At 39.3% G+C, this 20,188-nt stretch overlaps 1 protein-coding gene across 10 annotated transcripts in view; it reads left to right on the top strand.

Annotated features, from left to right (window-relative positions):
• CEP170 (centrosomal protein 170) overlaps positions 1 to 16,372 on the top strand; it is a 70,697-nt gene extending 54,325 nt beyond the window's left edge. For 3 of the 10 annotated variants that reach the window (XM_060272874.2, XM_088666477.1, XM_088666478.1), the window contains 7 exons: positions 3,911 to 4,145; positions 5,076 to 5,253; positions 7,840 to 8,007; positions 10,538 to 10,626; positions 11,991 to 12,084; positions 12,995 to 13,046; positions 13,954 to 16,372. In XM_060272874.2, coding sequence (XP_060128857.1) covers positions 3,911 to 4,145; positions 5,076 to 5,253; positions 7,840 to 8,007; positions 10,538 to 10,626; positions 11,991 to 12,084; positions 12,995 to 13,046; positions 13,954 to 14,240 — 1,103 coding nt within the window. In that variant the 3' untranslated portion in view covers positions 14,241 to 16,372. Of the gene's footprint in view, positions 1 to 2,307; positions 2,359 to 3,910; positions 4,146 to 5,075; positions 5,254 to 7,839; positions 8,008 to 10,537; positions 10,627 to 11,990; positions 12,085 to 12,994; positions 13,047 to 13,953 lie in introns of all 10 variants that reach the window. The other 7 variants (XM_060272876.2, XM_088666480.1, XM_060272875.2 and 4 more) reach the window with 5 other exon arrangements.
• The last annotated feature ends 3,816 nt before the right edge of the window (positions 16,373 to 20,188 follow it).

Below are 20,188 nucleotides of genomic sequence, written 5' to 3'. Positions count from 1 at the left end.
ATCCTTTTCCTGCCATCATGGTATCCCAGCAATTGATATCCCATTCTTAATTGATAAATTAACATAATATAATTGATCATGGAGTCACTTCCAGTAAAGGTTAGGCTAGAGATAATTTGAGGCGGTTGCTGATGACATGAATGGGTTGGGTTATGACCCTCTTCATGTGACGGAGGCAGGAGAGCAAAGAATTCTGGGAGGCAGGCACAGTCCCCTCAGATTTTTCTCTCCTGCCTGACTAGATTAGAGATACTTTAAAGGAATAAAATAAGTTTTACAATTCCAAAAAGCTCATTGAAAAAAACTTTAAAGCTGTACGCAGAGAGTGATGGCTCAGAATCAAAGAGTACGCACAAGTTACAAAATGAAAAAAAGAGGAATATAGAAATAGGCAATAATAATAATGTGGTAATAAAAACAGTAATAAAATTAATGTCGCAATGTTAGATGCTGTAAAACAGTTCTGCTATAGAATGCTTCTTATACAGGATGAGTAACTGCATTTGTTCAGACATTACTTATTGAGAAGAAAGTAAAAAAGGAGTTGAATTCTCACTCTCCCCCTCCCCACTGCAAAGAGAAATTTAATTTCTGTTGGAGACTGAATGCAGTGGCACCTCTGGTTAAGAACTTAATTCGTTCTGGAGGTCTGTTCTTAACCTGAAACCATTCTTAACCTGAGGTAGCACTTTAGCTAATGGGGCCTCCCGCTGCCCCCCGCCGCACAATTTCTGTTCTCATCCTGAGGTAAAGTTCTTAACCCGAGGTACTACTTCCGGGTTACCGGAGTCTGTAACCTGAGGTGTTTGTAACCCGACGTACCACTGTATCTCCTTAATTCTGCATCACATCAAGTGCAGGTTAGAAGTTGTTGTCTTTTTTTAAATCATCCCTTCACCAAGTTCAATTACAGAGCAGTATACAGCAGATATAAATAATAAATTAGTAAATTCCTAGTACAATAAGATGATAATAATAAGACATTAACAATCTTGATAAAAGACAGCAGATAAAAATGACAAGGAAAACTAAGCTATTCAAATTTAAATAAATTGAAGGCTTAACCTGTTGCCAAAAAGATTGTAAAGTAGATGCCAGGTACTCTTGTTTTGGGAGTACATTCCAAACCTAGGGTTCCACCACTGACAAAGCCCTCTCCATTTTAATTATATCTTCCAGTAAACAAGGCTTGGAGTAGAGTGTCAACAGAAGATCTTAAGGCATGGGTAGGCTGGAATGGGAAGAATTGCTCCTTCAGGTTTTTGGGTCGCAAGCCATTTAATTACAGGCAGTGACCGTTTGACATGCGTCCAATTAATGTGCAATCACGCACATGCTGGTCACTGCCAACCCCAGAAGTGGCCTAAAAATGGGGCGGGCTTATGCACACTTGGCCGATGCACGAGGGGGCCAGGAATGGAACCCCCACTCAAAATGGTTGCCACCTGTACATACTTGCCACAAAATATATCTTGAAATAGGTATTCTATTTCAGTATATGCATTTCTCAATCTTTTTTAACCTACATTACCCATTTTAATGTAATTCAGTATATTTTTTGAGTTGAGTATTGCATTTCCAAATTCATTGAGGTACAAAATAATTCTCTTCTGATTTGGACTTGAAGATGTGGATCTGGTCAGTTTGCCTCTAAATTCAGAGACAATATATTCCTCCTGCATCCTTTCCATGAGCTCGTTACATGCAGAATGGGCCCAGCCTGTGGAACATTGTAGCACCAGTCTGTTAGCCCGGAGAGCTTCTTGGGACACAAGAGAGTTGCTGCTCTACTGGGAAATGCTGTTCAACAGGCAAATGCCCAGAAGCTCCTCTGATATCATTGCAGCCTTCTGGGTTATTATGTTCTTCCTTGTTTAAGAGACATTTGGAAAGAGTGGAAAAGTGATCTCTTAAGTTCCAGGAAGCCCAAGAGTCACTTCTCTGCAGCCTAAAAAGATTTCTGCCAAGGAGAAATGGGAGCTTGCTTCATTGATCTCTGCGAAACAGCAAGCTCATGTTTCCTGTTAGAAAAAAGCAAAGCAGCAATTCTTTTGCAGGCTTTTTAGCCTTCTTGGTACTGATGGAACTAAAATGAGCATGAAGAAAGTTACTGCTCTTTGTATCTCTTCCTGGTTATGTTGTAGCCTGTTAATTGGATGTCTAAGTTTGTATTTAACAGAATTCTCAAAAATCGGTTTAATTTTTTTCCACGTCTGTGTTTTTAAAATAGTGGAATTACTTAATACAAGCAAATGCTTTAAATCTGTATATCTTCATTAATATGATAAACAAATATTTTGTACACAGAGGCATACCGTCTTCTCCCAGACCCAGATCCTGCTGTTGAAACTTACAGTGGTAGAGTACTAGAAATCATATTTTGTTTCTAAAATTTCACTCCTAAATATTTGGTTTTTTGGAAAACAATTACTTTAAATTCTCATATTGTACAATGCTGGGGTGCAGGAGTAGCTCCAAATTCATAAAACTATAACTTAAAAAAAATATTCTGACTATTGAAGTAACTCGGAAATAAAGGGAAATTCAAATCAATTTGAAATGTTTTACAAAAAAAACAAAAACAACAATCGGGTCCAACTCATGACAACTCTCTGACCCTCAGTGATTGTTTTGCATGCTTTTAGAAATAAGTGCTTTTTCTGCTTATTAAAAAAAAGCTTTTTAAACTAAAGATGAGAAACTGCAAAAGTGTATATATTCCAGTGTGTCTTATTAATATGTGAAAGCCACACTAGGAAACTTTTTCTGCTACAGGGTAGAGTAAAGCTACTTTAGATAATTTAAAATAAGTAAAACTTGACATATTCATTAGCATCTGCATATTATCTGGCAATGAAATATTTTCATTATTCAATTAATTGTACTGGAATAATGCTATATTCTAAATTCACAACGTATCTTTACAAGCTATTATTATAATCTGATCTGAAAATATTGCAATTATTTTTACATTGCAACACATGCAAATAATTCACATTGCACTGTATTGTAAATTATTTTCATTTAAATTATTTCTGAACAGTAATACTTGTACTGTCTAAAAGTGTCATCTGTGCACTTAACAAATCTTGGCAAAAATGACTTCAAGCTTTTTGAACACCACATTCTTTCATGCTGTCTGACTGATCCATATAACAAAGCCATGTTTAAACAAAAAAAGGTAGTGTTTTGAATCTTCAGTTCCCTTAGGTTGTTTGGGTACTATTACATTTCCAAGGACTTGTATTTCTATTAGTCTGAACAGCCCTTTCAGGGGGAAAGAGGGTTGGACAAGGAAAGTGTTTTCTTCCTGTAGCCCTCAACATCTGACTGAAAATGAGCATTTTGCTTGCTATTGTTACTCCTCTTCCTCAGGAAAGTAACATTAGATTATTATTTCAAGTCCGCTATGCTCTTACAATGTTTGGTGGATGTCACCTAATGTTTCAAAATTGAATTTCAAATTCAATAGACTAGATATTTCCACCCCTACACTACTTCAGTTATTTATACTCCATGCCTATAATATCTCATGGAAAGTTAGGCTTTTTGACAATGGGAAAAATTTGCAGAAAAAGTACGACTCACTGTGTTGGAAAAGTGACAATGAATTGGGCCCTTGTTCAGATATATATCAAGCTCTTAGATAGAAGACTAGTAGTGTTCCTAACTTATTAACTCACCATTGTACAAAGAGCTTCCTTTTTCACATTTTTGTAAATTAGCATTTATTATTTAACACAATTTTAGTAGCTTTCTTTTTATGTATAGTCAGCAAACACTTTTGTATAAGGTATTTGGGTTTGGAATTAAGCAGCTGTTGTGTTGTCATGATGTTTCTAAAATCAAAATTTTATTCCTTGCAGTAGATACAATAATAATTCTTTTTTTAATAATTAAACTAATTTAGTAAATTCAAGATGGAGGCGCTTTCCTACTGATTATGCTTCCACCTCAGAAGATGAATTTGGATCAAACCGTAACTCTCCTAAACATGCCCGTCTACGTACTTCTCCAGCCCTGAAAACTACTCGATTGCAGAGCACAGGGACACCAACGCAAAGTAGCAATATCTTCAAGCATAGGATAAAGGAACAGGAAGACTACATTCGAGATTGGACTGCCCATCGAGAAGAAATAGCAAGGTTGGCTTTCAAGGGATGGTTACTTGGTTTTAAAACAGCATCTTATCAGTTAAATCAATTACCATTACGAAATGTGTTTCGTTTTGTAACTGGGTTTATACTCAAACAAAATTGATTTTTTCTACCACAGAAGAACTATAAGCTTCCTTTACTGTCAGTGAAAGATACTACTGTATCATAGTGTTCCTAAACACAGCCATAAATCCCCAGTTGTAATAATGGGTTTCACAAACGTGTACAAGTAGCTACTATTTAACATTTACTTAGTGCCAGTATGCTGGGACTTGGTTAATTAATGTTAATTAAGTGATAGAATCATAGAACTGTATAGCTGAAAGGGACCCCAAGGGTCATCTAGTCCAACCACCAGCAATGCAGGAATCTCAACTAAATCATACATGACAAATGCCACCCAAATCACACATGACAAATGCTTAAAAACCTCTATGGAGGAGAGTCCACCACTTTCTAAGGTAGCCCATTCCATTGTTGGACAGCTCTTATTGTCAGAAAGTTCTTCCTGATGTTTAGTTGGAATCTCCTTTCTTGTAACTTGAATCCTTAGGTTTGGGTTAATTATTAGGTTATAAGCCACTGCAGTTCTCCCTGGAACTATATACTGTAATGACCCATTTGCGCATGGTAAGATGTACAACCCTGGATTTCAGGTATTTAAAATGTTGAGATGCATTTTGTGCAATTATAGCAGAAGAATGATGGAGTCCTTGCGCAGCAAAGTTTCTTCAGTGCTGCTCTTGTAGCTGCCAGAGCAACCAAAGCTGGAAGTTATTTTAAACACTCGTACCTATGATAGTTATGATTAGAAGAAAATACTAAAAACAGTAGCATGTTTCACACTGTAAGGAACAGCAACTTTGAACTCTGAGGTTTATTATTTGGGATAAATTATGCTGTGTTAACTATTAACAGGATCAGTCAGGACCTGGCTCTCATCGCACGTGAAATCAATGATGTAGCAGGAGAGATAGATTCAGTGACTTCATCAGGCACTGCTCCTAGTACCACAGTAAGCACTGCTGCCACCACCCCTGGCTCTGCCATAGACACTAGAGAAGAGGTAGGAGATCTTCATGGAGAAATGCATAAGGTTCTTTCTTTTCTTTTGCTTTATCCTTCTGACATAAGTTGAATTATTTCCACCTGTGTGTGCATGAATCTCCATATTCTCAGCATACTCTTCCTTTAATGTTAAGATTGTTGCCTATTAAAAAAAAATTCTTAAAAAATTAATCCCAGTAGTTAAAATGGCCAATGCGAGAACAGTCATATTGTGAATACAAGGTCCGCTTTTCTGTTTACTTTGAACATAAGACCTTTTGCTTGTTTCTTTGTCATAGCCTCAGATGCAAGTGAGTAGTATCTCAATGCTCCTAGTAAAGAGAAAGCATTAGAGATTTGTTTATATACAGGTATTATAAAATACTAGGTGTAAGGTGAGATACTTTGCATTTTCATTGGTTGTAGGTGGCCCTGAATGTTACCGATCTTTTAAATGATTTACTTACTGAGTTGAAGTTCCCATCACTAATATATTATTGTATTATTATTATTATTATTATTATTAATTCAATATATAACCCATCCTTCCTAATTATAACAATTGTCAAAAACATTTAAATTAGCATGATTTCATGCTGCAGTTCAAGTCATACATTTCTCTGACATGCTGTTTCTATATGCAAAACTTGCATGTTCGGGTCAATATTGCGACCACCAGTGAGAGTATTTTAAAATATAAAGTCAACTCTTTTTTAACAATATTACTGTTTGTCTTTTTTTAACTATTTGGTTTGATTTCAGGGTTGGCAGTTTCCTGGGAAGATGTATTTTAAGGAGCAAGCCAGTAACACACCACCATAGTAACAAAATGCTACTGAGAAACATTTAGCAATTGGATAAAAGTTCTTTGTTAGAGTTGCCTCCATTTAACTTCTAGGTGTGAGGGTTTGTTTCAACAGTAATTTGGAATTCTCAGATATGGAAAATGTGGGCAGGATTCAACTAATTAGTCCTGTCAGCAGAAGTCCTGTGCAAGCACTTCCATTTTCCCAATGGAGGTTTGCCCCCTCTCCTCCTTATCCCCCTTGAAATTGCCTGAGGGGGTGTTGCAAGAACCCCCCAGAACAGTGCACAGGGGGAAGGAGAGGGGAATTGTTCCACCTGGCAAGCTTAGCCTTAGCACACCCGTGTCACTTTTCAATAGGTAAAACAATGAAGGAAAAACAGAATAGAGTTACCATTTGGTTTCACCAGTTGTACAACTGCAGAGTAGTCAAAAACATGTTGAACCATTTACAAAACACTCCTACAGCTTGGTCACAGAATCACTCACACGGCTGATCTAATGTAAACAATGTAAAGTTAACTAAAGAGACTCGGAAGTCCTGTGGCAGCTTCCACCAGCAATAAGTGCTGGGAATGTAGAAGTCTCAACTCATAGAAGCTGCTGCTGAGAAAGCCTGTTCCAGTGTTAACACTGTTCCCAAGGAGTAGACCAGTCATATGTGCTGGTGATATGACTACAGTGGTACCTCGGGTTACAAACACCTCGGGTTACAAACACTTCGGGTTACAGACTCCGCTAACCCGGAAGTAGTACATCGGGTTAAGAACTTTACCTCAGGATGAGAACAGAAATTGTGCGGCGTCAGTAGGAGGCCCCATTAGCGAAAGTGCACCTCAGGTTAAGAACGGTTTCAGGTTAAGAACGGACCTCCGGAACGAATTAAGCTCATAACCAGAGATACCACTGTATTTGAACCAGCTGTCAGATCAGATTCTTATGAGATAACGTATTTGCAGAGACAAGAAGAGAGAATCCATATGTGTGTCTGATGCATATATGTGGGATAAAAGAGAGATATGAGAAACAAGGTTTTGTGTTATTATTAAGGTTTCCCCCCGTTACTGAGCATTGACAAATTCAAGTGAATAATCAGCTGGCTGGAATTTGAAAATGTCTCTAGAACACAACATTTAGGGTTTATGTGTAGAGTTTATTTTATTTTTCTCAGGAAGTGGATGGGTGGTGGTAAACACTAAATCCCAAGATTTAATCTAGTAAAAAACAACCCTTTCATGCTAAATTCAGTGCCAACCCTGGATGTTTTCTGTTCACCTGTTGTGTTGTTCCTCTTGATTTATTTCAACTCCTTGTACATAGGTCTTAGTTAACAACATTATGTCCTATGTACATTTTTGTGAGTAGCAGGATATGTTTTGTGTGTAAGTGGTGTAATTTTTATTATGTTCATGTTGGTTTCTTTTTATTGTTTCCTAACCATACTACTAAGCTTCTGCTAATGTAAATATGCATTTTCTCTGAGTTAGGTAATATGAACTTACATCTTTACTAAATAAATATGAGTCCCCTTTCTCTTTTGTTCTGCAGTTATACACCACTATTGCATTTGTAACCTAATATCTATTTCTGTGCATTCATAACTAAAATAATTGCTGATGTTTTGGCAAAATTAAATAATTTTTTTGTTATTGTTTTCTAATATACAAGTAAATCGAATACTCTAGTTATTATTTTGACTTCTTCTGTTCTTTAGTGGCAAACCCATCTAAACTGACGAGCCTCATAATGCACCTCTCTGGTTGGTTTTAAAGTGAAGCTTTCTCACTAATTATTTATTTATTTATTTATTTATTTATTTATTTATTCCAGCTAGTAGACCGTGTATTTGACGAAAGTCTGAACTTCAGGAAGATTCCTCCAGTGGTAAATGCAAAAACACCAGATGGCAACGCTCGACCTAATGATTCCAAACCACAGACAACAGACCTACCTGAGCCCCCCACAATTACACGTCGTCGAACCTGGAGTAGGGATGAAGTAAGTATTGTCCATCCCTTTACATAAAGAGCTGAGTGAAAGGCCCAGGGAGCCAATAACTTTCCTGTTTGGACATTAAGTACCAAAGCACTACATGATAAACTACCTCATGAACTACCTCTATAAGGAAGAGCCATTGCTCATCCCCACACCCTTAAGCAGTTTCGAGTGAAACAGAGGCAGGGATTTGGAGTTAGTGAGGCAGAAGGCTGAGGAGGAAGACAAATTTGGGATGAGATGTTGGGTTTTCTTTGTTGATTTTATATTCCATTGTTCTTCCTAGGAGCTCAAAGTAGTTTAGGTGGAATTATTCCATGTTATCCCTGGAACAATTATGTGAATGGGGTTAGCTAAGAGATAGTGACTGACCCAAGATACATTTTGAGCTTCACAGCAGAGTGAGAATTTGAACCCCCATGAGCCTAAATTTGGCTATTCTTATTTGTCATCTTGCTTTGGTTCAAGTGTAGAACTGCCTAGCACTGGCTTGCGTATTATTTTTTGCTGCCCTTGATGTTTGTGTTTTATTACGAAAGTACAGACTGGGAAGATTATCTCTATTCACACAAAGTATAATTATTATTATTATTATTATTATTATTATTATTATTATTTATTATTTATACCCCGCCCATCTGGCTGAGTCTCCCCAGCCACTCTGGGCGGCTCCCAATTGACTATTAAAACAATACAGCATTAAATATTAAAACCTTCCCTGCCTTCAGGGCTGCCTTCAGATGTCTTTTAAAATTAGGATAACTGCTTATTTCCTTGAAATTTGATGGAAGGGCATTCCACAAGGCGGGTGCTGCTACCGAGAAGGCCCTCTGTCTGGTTCCCTGTAACCTCACTTCTCACACCAAGGGAAATGCAAGAAGGCCCTCAGCGCTGGATCTCAGTGTCCAGGCTGAACGGTGGGGGTGGAGACGCTCCTTCAGGTATACAGGGCTTTAAAGGTCAACACCAACACTTTGAATTGTGCTCAGAAACGTACTGGGAGCCGGTGTAGATCTCTCTGGGTGTTATGTGCTCCCAGTGGCCACTCCCAGTCACCAGTCTAGCTGCCGCATTCTGGATTAGTTGCAGTTTCCGGGTCACCTTCAAAGGTAGCCCTACATAGAGCGCATTGCAGTAGTCCAAGCGAGAGATAACTAGAGCATGCACCACTCTGGCAAGACAGTCCGCGGGCAGGTAGGGTCTCAGCCTGTGTACCAGATGGAGCTGATAAACAGCTGCCCTGGATACAGAATTAACCTGCGCCTCCATGGACAGCTGTGAGTCCAAAATGACTCCCAGGCTGCGCATCTGGTCCTTCAGGGGCACAGTTACCCCATTCAGGACCAGGGAGTCCCCCACACCTGCCTGCCTCCTGTCCCCCACAAACAGTACTTCTGTCTTGTCAGGGCAGGTAGGGTCTCAGCCTGCGTACCAGATGGAGCAGATAGACAGCTACCCTGGACACAGAATTAACCTGTGCCTCCATGGACAGCTGTGAGTCCATGAACTGAGAAATAACTGTGATAACATCAAATCATAATATCATGAGACCAGTGGCAACAATTGATGAGCGTACAAAGCTAATTGCTTGGCTTCTAGGACTCATAGATGGAATTCTGCTTGCAGAATAGAGCTTTCCCACCACTGTCCACTCTGCCCCTAAAAAGCCATACTTGAGGATTAGGGGTCTCGTCAGAAGAATGTTGTATGGGGAGCTGTGGCAGCAGTGTCAAAATTGACGAAGTCTGAGATCCTGCTGAATCCAAGTCAATGTGTTTGGGATAGCAACAAAAAAGGCCACAACTTTGATCGATTATAGCCAACCATGCTTGCTTAGGCATAGGGCAAAGTTCCAGTCATCTGACAGCCATAATGCTAACCAGTACCACCACCCAGCTTAGGTACATAATGACATGAGCCAATAGTGTGGTCCATTCTGTGACATTGATGTGTGAACAGCATGCCAGCCCCTATGGCAGCCTAGGACTTTCGATTGACAAGATCCTTTAAAGGGGTCCTCACAGTGGGGAACACCACAAGAGCCAGGCACCTGAGCTCACCACCAAACAGATAGATGCAACAAATCACACGATGCTAATGCCAAAGTGCCTTGCCAGGCCTTCTAATGATGTCCTAGGTACAAATCACAGAGGGTTTAGCAGTACTGTACACTGGCTATGGAAGTGGGCCCAGAATATTATCTTGCTCCCTCCACATCTCTACATGAAGGACACAAAGAAGAGCCCCTGGTAAGTGGGGTACAGATTCAGCAGGCATTCCATTGAGTTTTGTATTTTTATATTGCAATGAAAGCTACATTTGTGGCTAAAGATAATTTTCATATATTGACAAGTTGCACAAATTTTAAAAGTTGAATAGTACTTGTTCTGTGCTCCAACTAATGTAAACTGGTACATAACATGAGAATAATTGTTTAGGAAGAAAAAGCCATGATATTGTCACTTACATTTTTAGAAGGTGATCTAGAAACTGTACTATTTAAATGAACAATTGTCTTTTGAAACTCTTTCAGGTTATGGGAGATACCTTGCTGTTGTCCTCAGTCTTCCAGTTTTCCCGAAAGATTAGACAGTCTATAGATAAAACAGCTGGTAAAATAAGGTAATCTGTGTCCTCATCAGTAAAATTCTCTTCCAAAAAATGTTATTAAAATGTTTATGTCCTTTTGACTGCAGATCATATTCCATTAAAATCCATATAAAACCATTGGTTTATTTTAATAGGAAGAAATTGGCCCTTCCTTTCTTCTTAAAATATTATTGTTAGCAGTAGTATTAGTATTTTAAAATTTGAGCTATTAACAATGAACTCCTTTACACAGGGGGAGGGGGCATATAGTGTTAAAACAATATTCTTTCAAAAAAAATACAGCAAGAAAATATGGCCTTCTTATTCCCATTACTAAATTTAGTCAAAATAACATTGGAGGAAAATTGCTTCTATGTGGAACAGAGGGGAGTTGATCCTTCACCTTTGCTCAAATCCACAACTAGTGTTACGAAAATAAAAGTAGTACTTGTCTGTGTAGCATGTTTAACTACACATGAGTTTTAAAATAAATGTTCATCTTTTCAGTTTTAATTCTCTAACTATGAACTCTTTGCCAGAAACTTGAAAAACTATTCTGATACTCTTAATTCCTACTCGTTTATTAAAAGTATTTTTATATCTCATGAAAATGTTTGAAATGTGCTGTGTTCATTGAAACTTGTGAATGGCATTTTAAACCAATTATCCTGGATTGCTCGGAATAGCCAAAAGTTAATTTAAATCAAGTAAGTCCTGCCTAATTCAGATCTAGCACTTATTCCTGGAGTTATGTGAGTTTCTCAATATATTTTGCACTACTTTTTGACAGAGGTATATAAGATTGTGTATGCTGTGGGAGAAAGTGGATCCTGTCTCTTAATACTGGTGCACAGGGACATGCAATGAAACTTAATGTTAGAAGATTCAGAACAGACAAGAAGTTGTTCTTCACACAGCACTTCACACATCACGTACATCTGCTACTACGAGATGTATTGATAGCCATCAAGCTGGCTTTAAAGGGGGCCTAGACACATTCATGATTAATAGACTATTGTATTTTAATATTTTGTTGGAAGCCGCTCGGAGTGGCTGGGGAAACCCAGCCAGATGGGCGAGGTATACAGTGAGGGGGGAGGAAGTATTTGATCCCCTGCTAAATTTGGCTGTTTGCCCCCTGACGAAGAAATGACCAGTCCATAATTTTAATGGTAGGTTTATTGGAAAACATTTGGAATGTTTATATTTGTGTGCATACTCCGAAGAGAAAATGACAACTGGGTAAAATTTATTGTTCTGTAATTTTGCCTCCCCTGCTAGTAAGAGCAAGAGCAATATAGGCTTGCCACAAGATGCCCATCTTATTTTGAGTTGCGTTTATGCAAGTCTTTATAGCATAAGGCTTATAATCACTCTTCTGTGCTTTTTGGCTACAGAGTCTTGTTTAAAGACAAAGACCGAAATTGGGAAGACATTGAAAAGAAGCTACGAGCTGAAAGTGAAATCCCAATGGTGAAAACATCAAGCATGGTATGATGAAATGATAAATGTCATTCTCACACAAGAATGTTGAAAGGGGGAAGCAGTTCCTCAGCTGCTGAAGGTTTAGAGACGATCGATTTTGGATGCTTTTTCGCTAAGAGTGGCTGTAGCTCAGTGGCAGAACACCTTCCTTGCATGCAGACGATCCCAGGTTCAGTCCCCTGCATTTCCAGGTATTGCTAGGAAAGACTCCTGCCTGAAACCCTGGAAAGCCAATACCAGTTTGTGTAGACCAGGGGTAGGCAACCTAAGGCTTGGGAGCCAGATGTGGCCCAATCGCCTTCTCAATCCGGCCCACGGATGGTCCGGGAATCAGCGTGTTTTTACATGAGTAGAATGTGTGCTTTTATTTAAAATGCATCTCTGGGTTATTTGTGGGGCATAGGAATTCGTTCATTCCCCCCCCCCAAAAAATAGTCCAGCCCACTACATGGTCTGAGGGACGGTGGACCGCCCCCCTGCTGAAAAAGGTTGCTGACCCCTGGTGTAGACAAACCTGAATGAGATAGACCAGTTCTTTATAAGACAGCTTCTAATGTATCTGAGAATATAGCCACTTTGAAAGTTCTTCACCTTGTTTTAAATCTTTATTTAATTAATAAGTTAAATTTATATCGCACCATTCCTCTCAAAGGAGCCCAGGGTGCCAAACAGCAAAACAATACAATATACAGACAGATATATAGATACAGCCAAACCACACATGTGGGTGTGTAACAGGCTTTGTATCTTCTCCATGAAGTCTGATGAAGGTGCACAATAGCCAATTGTTATGCACATAAACTACTCGACTTACATTCCCCCTAACATATATACAATCATTAATGTAATGTACATATTGTGAAGAAATGTGGATTTTCCCTTAATGAAACCTAATGCTTTTTATGTGTTGATGCAGGAAATATCATCAATATTGCAAGAATTGAAGAGAGTTGAGAAGCAACTACAAGGTATTTAATATTATATACTGATGTTGCGAACATCAGGGTTTTCAGAATACAAATAATTTTATTTTGTCAGGCTTTTGATTTGATTTTTTTTAAAGTTACAATCCTACAGAAGTTATAGAGGATATTGAAAGAGATGAGGAAAGGAAAAGAATGATGATAACCCCACTTTTAAGGTTATCTATTCAGTTACTAGGCGAGAATCAATAGTGACTTGACCCTACTGCTCTCTGCCGGAGTCACTACTTTCTTTTCTCCAGACCTTAGTTTTTGCTATGGACATAGAAGCGAAATCCCTGTTGGTGTGCTACTGGGCAAATAGTGGATCTCACAATAGATTGTTACATAGGTGGGAAAGGTCTTTTCAACTCTGCAGGTGACTGTTCAGTTTGCAGCTGCCTCCCTTGGCAACTGACAGGAGTGTGTTGCTATGACTACAGGGAGTACCACTACCCATCCTTGCTTCTTCAATGACCACAGACACAGGTCCTGTCCTGCCATCCAAAGCCCCTAATTCCCCATGTTTCTGGCCCCAGAGAACTTTGCAGAAAGCTGATTAGGTTTTATCCGTAAGAGAACTTGAAATATTGCCCTCCATCATAAGAAACTCTGGCACCAGGAGTGGCTTGCTCATCGGTGCAACAGCCTCCCAGCAGCAGTATCTATGCCCCTTATCAGGAGGAGCAAGGTTGGGGCTGCAAGAACACAGTGGCAAGAGCACCTGATTGGATCCGCCAGTGCATTCACAACCTCCCTGTCACCTTGCCCCTCCCTTCCTGGTACCATGAAAGCAACACTGTTCCCTGGGTGGCTATTGTAGTGGCTCCATCCCACGAGATGAGCTGCTCCTGAATGAAAAAAATCCTAGTAGTGGTTTTTCACCAACCTCTCCCCCTCTTTCTTTATTCAGTGATAAATTCAATGATTGATCCTGATGGGACATTGGAAGCGATGAGCAATTTGGGGTTGGCAAGTGCTGTCCAAGCAGCTCAGCCTAAGCAGAAGTCCAGCTCTGTCTCTCAAGGTGCCCGTCCTCAGATCCAGCCAAACTGCCAGCCGGAAGCAAGAGCTGTTCGACCCTCCATTGCCCCAGCTTCAACTGAACTTGGCAATGTTGAATCTGAGCATGATTTCAGCATACATTTCAATCGGTTCAATCCAGACGGAGAGGAGGAAGACCCAACTTTGCGCGAATGACAAAATGTTATCAGAACCTTTAGTACTGAATGTGCAGAATTCAGTGAAAGAGTCCTAGCATCATCATTCAAAAAGTAACAAAGTTTGGTAAAAGGGCCATTGCTTTGTTATACCAACTACTTAGCTGTGATGCTTTGGATGTCGCGCACACCTGACTCATTAAGGTAAAATTGGTATTGACATAGAACGCAGTTTGTGGTAATTGTATGGGCTTTGCAAGCACTTATTTTGAACCCTTTTCTCCATAGTTTACTTTGTTTCAGCAGACTGTTAAAATGATATGCAAGCAGATGAAAGTCCAGCATTATTAAATTTCTGAGTCTCCTGTGCCAAGCTGATTTGTGATTAAACCTCTTCACTCAAATTTGTATGAAATTATTGATCATTTAAACTTGATTCTGAGTAAGGGGGTCTAAATTAGGATCTCCTGCATCTTAATACCATGACACATTACAATATAAGGAGAATGCTTGACAATGCATTCATTGTTTCATACTGAAGATTTCAAACCATTGTGATTTATATAACTTCATTGCTATGTAAATTGTCATGAGGTTTACATGAATATTATGTTTGCACTAAGAATTTGGTGGGAGTTGAAGGTGAACATATCAGTATCAATAGGGGCTAATAACTTGGATGTATATAGAAAAGTGATCATAACTGTCCTTATTTTTTTAAAAGATGACACCACGACAATGGGGCAAATCCACCTCCCAAAAGTCTACATTTGGCCCTTGCTGATCCTGTTCAATAGGTCTTTTTGATGTTGATGAGAATGAAATGTCATCATTTTGGAACTATGAAACCAGTTTAATGTATAGCTTTGAAAGTCTATCCCTTTAAATGCTTTCTCATGCTGTGTCACCAAGGTCAAATAAAAATGCATTTATAAGTGCTCCTTGAGATGATCATGAGTTGTAAAAATTTCTTCAGAAGATTTGGAGATAGAATAGTGATAATCTGGTCAATAGACTGACTCCAGACATACAAATTGTTCATGTTTTTCCCTGTAGACTCTCTAGTAAGTCTGTCTTATATGTTATAAGAATTTCTGGAAGAAAACTGCTAATGTAGCCCTTTTGCTTATACTGCTTAACAGCAAAGCTAACAAAATATCTCATATAAGCCTATTTATCTTTAAAATTGTCCCTGTAACTTAACTTTTGGAAATAATAACAAAAGTAAATAACCCTATATTTCCAGAACACTGTAATTTCAAGATTTTCTGTTAAATGCAACTAAGAACTGGAAGTTTCCTGTTTTTGCATCAGTCTATATATTAAGGTTAAAAATACAATTTTGAAGCTTTTATGAAATAGTATTTAATATTTCAGCAATAATCTTATGTGTCACTTGTTTAAAACTACTTTTTCCTGTACATCTTTAAACTGTACAGGATTTTGGAAGTCACTGCAAAGTTTGACCAACTAAATATACAAAAACATTTTTTGTAGAGATATAAAAATAAAAACCCCGAAACCCTGTGTATATTGGCTTTAGTTTTGTTCTTTTGCTTTAAAATTGGAAACTGCCTCTTGTCAAACTCTGTATCCCACTCACTATTGACAGAGATCAGGAAAACACTTGTTTACAGATGCTGTCAAAATTTAAACTGGTGTACAACAAAATACATTGAGAGCAGTTACAAGGTTTTGGCCATCATCATTTCTCATTTCAGTGCTTGGGAGAAGAACCACAAACACACATATGTGGGAAAATAGGAAACAGATATGGAAAAATTAAACATTTACACCTTTCACGTAATTGTTTTTATTTTTTCAGACGTTTACACCTTTTGTGTTCTGTAATAAATGTTTGCATTTACAATGTTCTTTGTATGAATGCATACTCCTTATTTATTTTTTGTTACATTTATTATGTATGTTACAAGCATTTACAGCTCCATTTTTAAATAAAGTGTTTCTGGAACTTTATACAATAACTTGATATACATGTGTGATTAACTGTGTGAACCAGTAAATGTTCATGATGTGATTTGAATCAAGTTCAATAATTATGAAGGGATATTTTTCCTAAATGTACTGTGTGTTTTTGTGTCTGAGAATTAATTTTGCTGCATTTTGGACAATGTTTGTGCAAAGGACAATAAAACCACTTTAATTCCACAATAGGTGTTCATACAGAGATCTGTAGAAGTTAAAAACAATGTACATGTAGCAAAACAAGCTTGCCTGTAGACAAATCCTTACTCCTTTTGCAGGGAGAATTTCATTACATAAACAAAAGGTAGTTACACAAGTGCAGAGTAGGGGTGTCGGTACTTCTGGTTCACCCCCAGAACCTGACAATTGTAGCTCCCTGTAGCATATCCTGCACTATTCAAGAATATGGGAAATCCCTCTCTGTGAACAGAGCTCTGCTCATGGTTTCCTGGGTACCCATTGTAGAGTCGGGGGTGCAAGTGAAATATGGCAACATGGCTAATTAAAGCTTGGTCATCCCTCTGTGATTATTACATAAATCTAGATGAAAACATCTTAAGTTCTCTATGCTAGTGGTGGGCAAAGGCTCCTGGCTCAGCTTGTAATTAATAGAGCATCCTCAGGAAAAAAAAACCAGATTATTTGGAGTTTTTAATAATGAGACAGGAACTCTCCATTGGTTGTCCTACTCCAGGGTTCCCAAACTAAGGCCCGGGGGCCGGATGCGGCCCAATCGCCTTCTAAATCCGGCCGGGAATCAGCATGTTTTTACATGAGTAGAATGTGTCCTTTTATTTAAAAGGCATCTCTGGGTTATTTGTGGGGCATTGGAATTCGTTCATATATATTTTTTATCAAAATATAGTCCGGCTCCCCACAAGGTCTGAGGGACAGTGCACCGGCCCCCTGCTGAAAAGGTTTGCTAACCCCTGTATCTACTCCCAGAATGTGCTGCCAAGAGGGATTAACAGAGTGGACTGCTAGAGACTGATTAACACACCAACCTCATTTTTAAGTTCTGGATACTTGCAAGTGGCATTGATTCTCTGAAGCGAGTCTGAGAAATGGAGTTCTCAGTAACTCCTAACTAATTCCTTTGAGCCAGGGGCAACTGGGAACGTCATTGCCCAGACTTCTTGGAAATAATGGGCAATCTGTTTGAACATCCAGGCTGTTCAAATGATGAGGCTGCTGATACACACCTTCCCTGCTTTTAGAACCTCCTTTTCACAAGGGTAAGTGGGGAAAGAGAATGGTTGCTGGTGCCACCCTGTTTATGAAAGGTCCCACCCCTCAAAAGGCTCACCATATTTCTATTTTCTTTTAGTTATTTAAAGCATTTGCATCTTGCTCCATAAAAAAGGCTCCCACAGCAGCTTAGAGATCTCTAAAAAATAAATAAATCAGTCCCTGATTTCATGCTTACAACCCCAAAAGGGGTATTTTAGGCATCAGATGAAAACCTTTTTCTTCTTCCAGATCTCTAAATTTGCAACAGACAGGCATTTTGATGTTTTAATTCCTTGCACCAATGTCTTTTTGCTTTCTGATGTTATGATTGTTCTAGATTGATTTTATGCTGCTGTGTTTGTGCTGACATTTGCATGTTTGTGTGCTGATTCGTATTGTTTAGAATTGGTTCTTATTTATATTATTTTGTACTTTTAATAATGCTGTAAACCACCCAGAGGATTTTAGTAGTGGGTGGTATACAAATATAACAGTAATAACAGCAACAATAATAATGGCCAGCCACTAGGGACAAGCTCATTTTGAGCTAGCCCTGAGTTTGCCATAATTGAGCCTACTTGCATTAGAGATGTTGGCACAACCACCACTTTTTATGTTCAATCCTAGAAGCTGCTATACTGGCTTTAGGGTGCAGCATGCATATAGACTCTATATGCATAACACAGACTGCAAAAGGCATGGTTGAGATAATGTATCCATCCTAAATATTTAAACAGCCTATGATGGGGAAATCTTAGTTACCTGCAAATGCCTTTCTTTTCATTTGTCCAGTTTGTAGGGGTGCGGATATCCTAACAGTAAATATAGCATACCGGAGAGGGTGCTTCAGTTTTATCTACCAGCACCATAGCTTCTCTTACTTGGTTCCAGGCATTTTTTGCCTCATTCTTGACTTCATTTTTCATAATGGAGCCAAGCAGGGGAAGTACCCTAGAGTAACCATTTGTGAGGAAGTAAACCATCTATTAAGAGAGCCTAGGGCTTGCCGATCAGAAGAGCGGCGGTTCGAATCCCCGCAACGGGGTGAGCTCCTGTTGCTTGGTCCCTGCTCCTGCCAACCTAGCAGTTCGAAAGCACATCAAAGTGCAAGTAGATAAACAGGTACCGCTACAGCGGGAAGGTACACGGCATTTCCGTGCGCTGCTCTGGTTCGCCAGAAGCGGCTTTGTCATGCTGGCCACATGACCTGGAAGCTGTACGCCGGCTCCCTCGGCCAATAACGTGAGATGAGCGCCGCAACCCCAGAGTTGGTCATGACTGAACCTAATGGTCAGGGGTACCTTTACCTTTACACCACTATAGACAGGGTAAGCACCTGGCTACTTGCCTTGAAACCTTTATCTTGGGCATTAAAAAGACTGCATGCCAACGTGGTTCAAACTGACAGTGTTATCCCTGGTGGTGCTTACACTATCTGACCAATCCTCTGATATTTTGGATACAGTATTACTGGCTAACTTTATGGCATATGTCCAGAAATTGCACAACCCATTCCTATTTCTGCTATAGGTTATAGCAGGTGGAGAATGGCCCTTAAAACTCCTGGCAAGTATGCACTAGCCCACCATAAGGAGTTTCCCAGGAGCTTGGGTTTCACTATGTGTATTTGGACTACCTTACTTATCTCCTCTCCCATAAATGACCATGTTACATTGGTTAACTTTCTCTGTGTTGTGCCACATTTCAGTTATGTATTTTCATATACTTGTTAATCAGAAGGGCATCCCTTTCTGGCTCAAAATTCAGCACAATGGCCACACTGTGCCTTAATTGGCCCTGCGCCGAGCTTCTGAATACTGTTAAGAGGCAGACTTCACATCCACAGTTTCAAAGTGTATGCACCAAATTTAATGATACCATAAAAGTTTCTATTGAATCTTAGCAACTTTTCAACCTGAAGATGAGCATTATGAACCCAGAGTTTTTCTCTCATTCACTTTTAAATAAGAGCTGGATAAGAATTCCCTTCCCTTCCACTCACTAGCTTACTGGAAAAACTAATGGATTTGTGCTAGTAGCAGGCACACCATATTTTTACCACTCCCCACTTCCTGCTGCATGTGCCCCCCCCAACATCTGGACGATTGGGGAACCCACCATAGCAATATGGGCTATGGCGTGTGGAGCCAGCAAAAAAGAAGTGGATCAGATGTGTTTTCTGTTGGTGCAACCCACTGTGTTGTGGCAGGATTACAGGCACTAGCAAGGGAGGAGACGGGGAGAGAGAGAGAGAGATCCTTGAAAGAAATGTCACCTTCAGTAGAGCCATTGCTTTTTTCTGGGGGGATGCAGGGGGACGCATACCCCTAAACATTTTGTGAATCTTGGTACTTTTGTCCATTTACCGTACAGTGGTACCTCAGGTTAAGTACTTAATTGGTTCTGGAAGTCCGTACTTAACTTGAAGCATTCTTAACCTGAAGCGAACTTTCCCATTGAAAGTAATGGAAAGTGGATTAATCCGTTCCAGACGGGTCCTCGGAGTACTTAAACCGAAAGTACTCAACCTGAAGCATACTTAACCCAAGGTATGACTGTACTTATTTTTCCTGATTTGAACTATAAAATGGTGGTTTTCTTGAGTCAAAATGAGAGTACCCCTAAACATTTTTTAGGGGGGGGGACACACTGAGTAGAGCTAATGCCAGTCAATGGGTCATGAGATCATTCTGTCCCTGCCCAACAGTGGCTTTGAATATAGATTATGGTTCTAGATGGGGGGGGGCAGCTCTGCTGTTGTTGATATGTCAA

Source organism: Zootoca vivipara, chromosome 3, assembly GCF_965207765.1.
Source record: "Zootoca vivipara chromosome 3, rZooViv2.hap1.1, whole genome shotgun sequence".
NCBI lineage: Eukaryota > Metazoa > Chordata > Lepidosauria > Squamata > Lacertidae > Zootoca > Zootoca vivipara.
The sequence above is the reverse complement of the archived record's forward strand: the minus strand, read 5'-3'. Positions and strand labels throughout refer to the sequence as shown.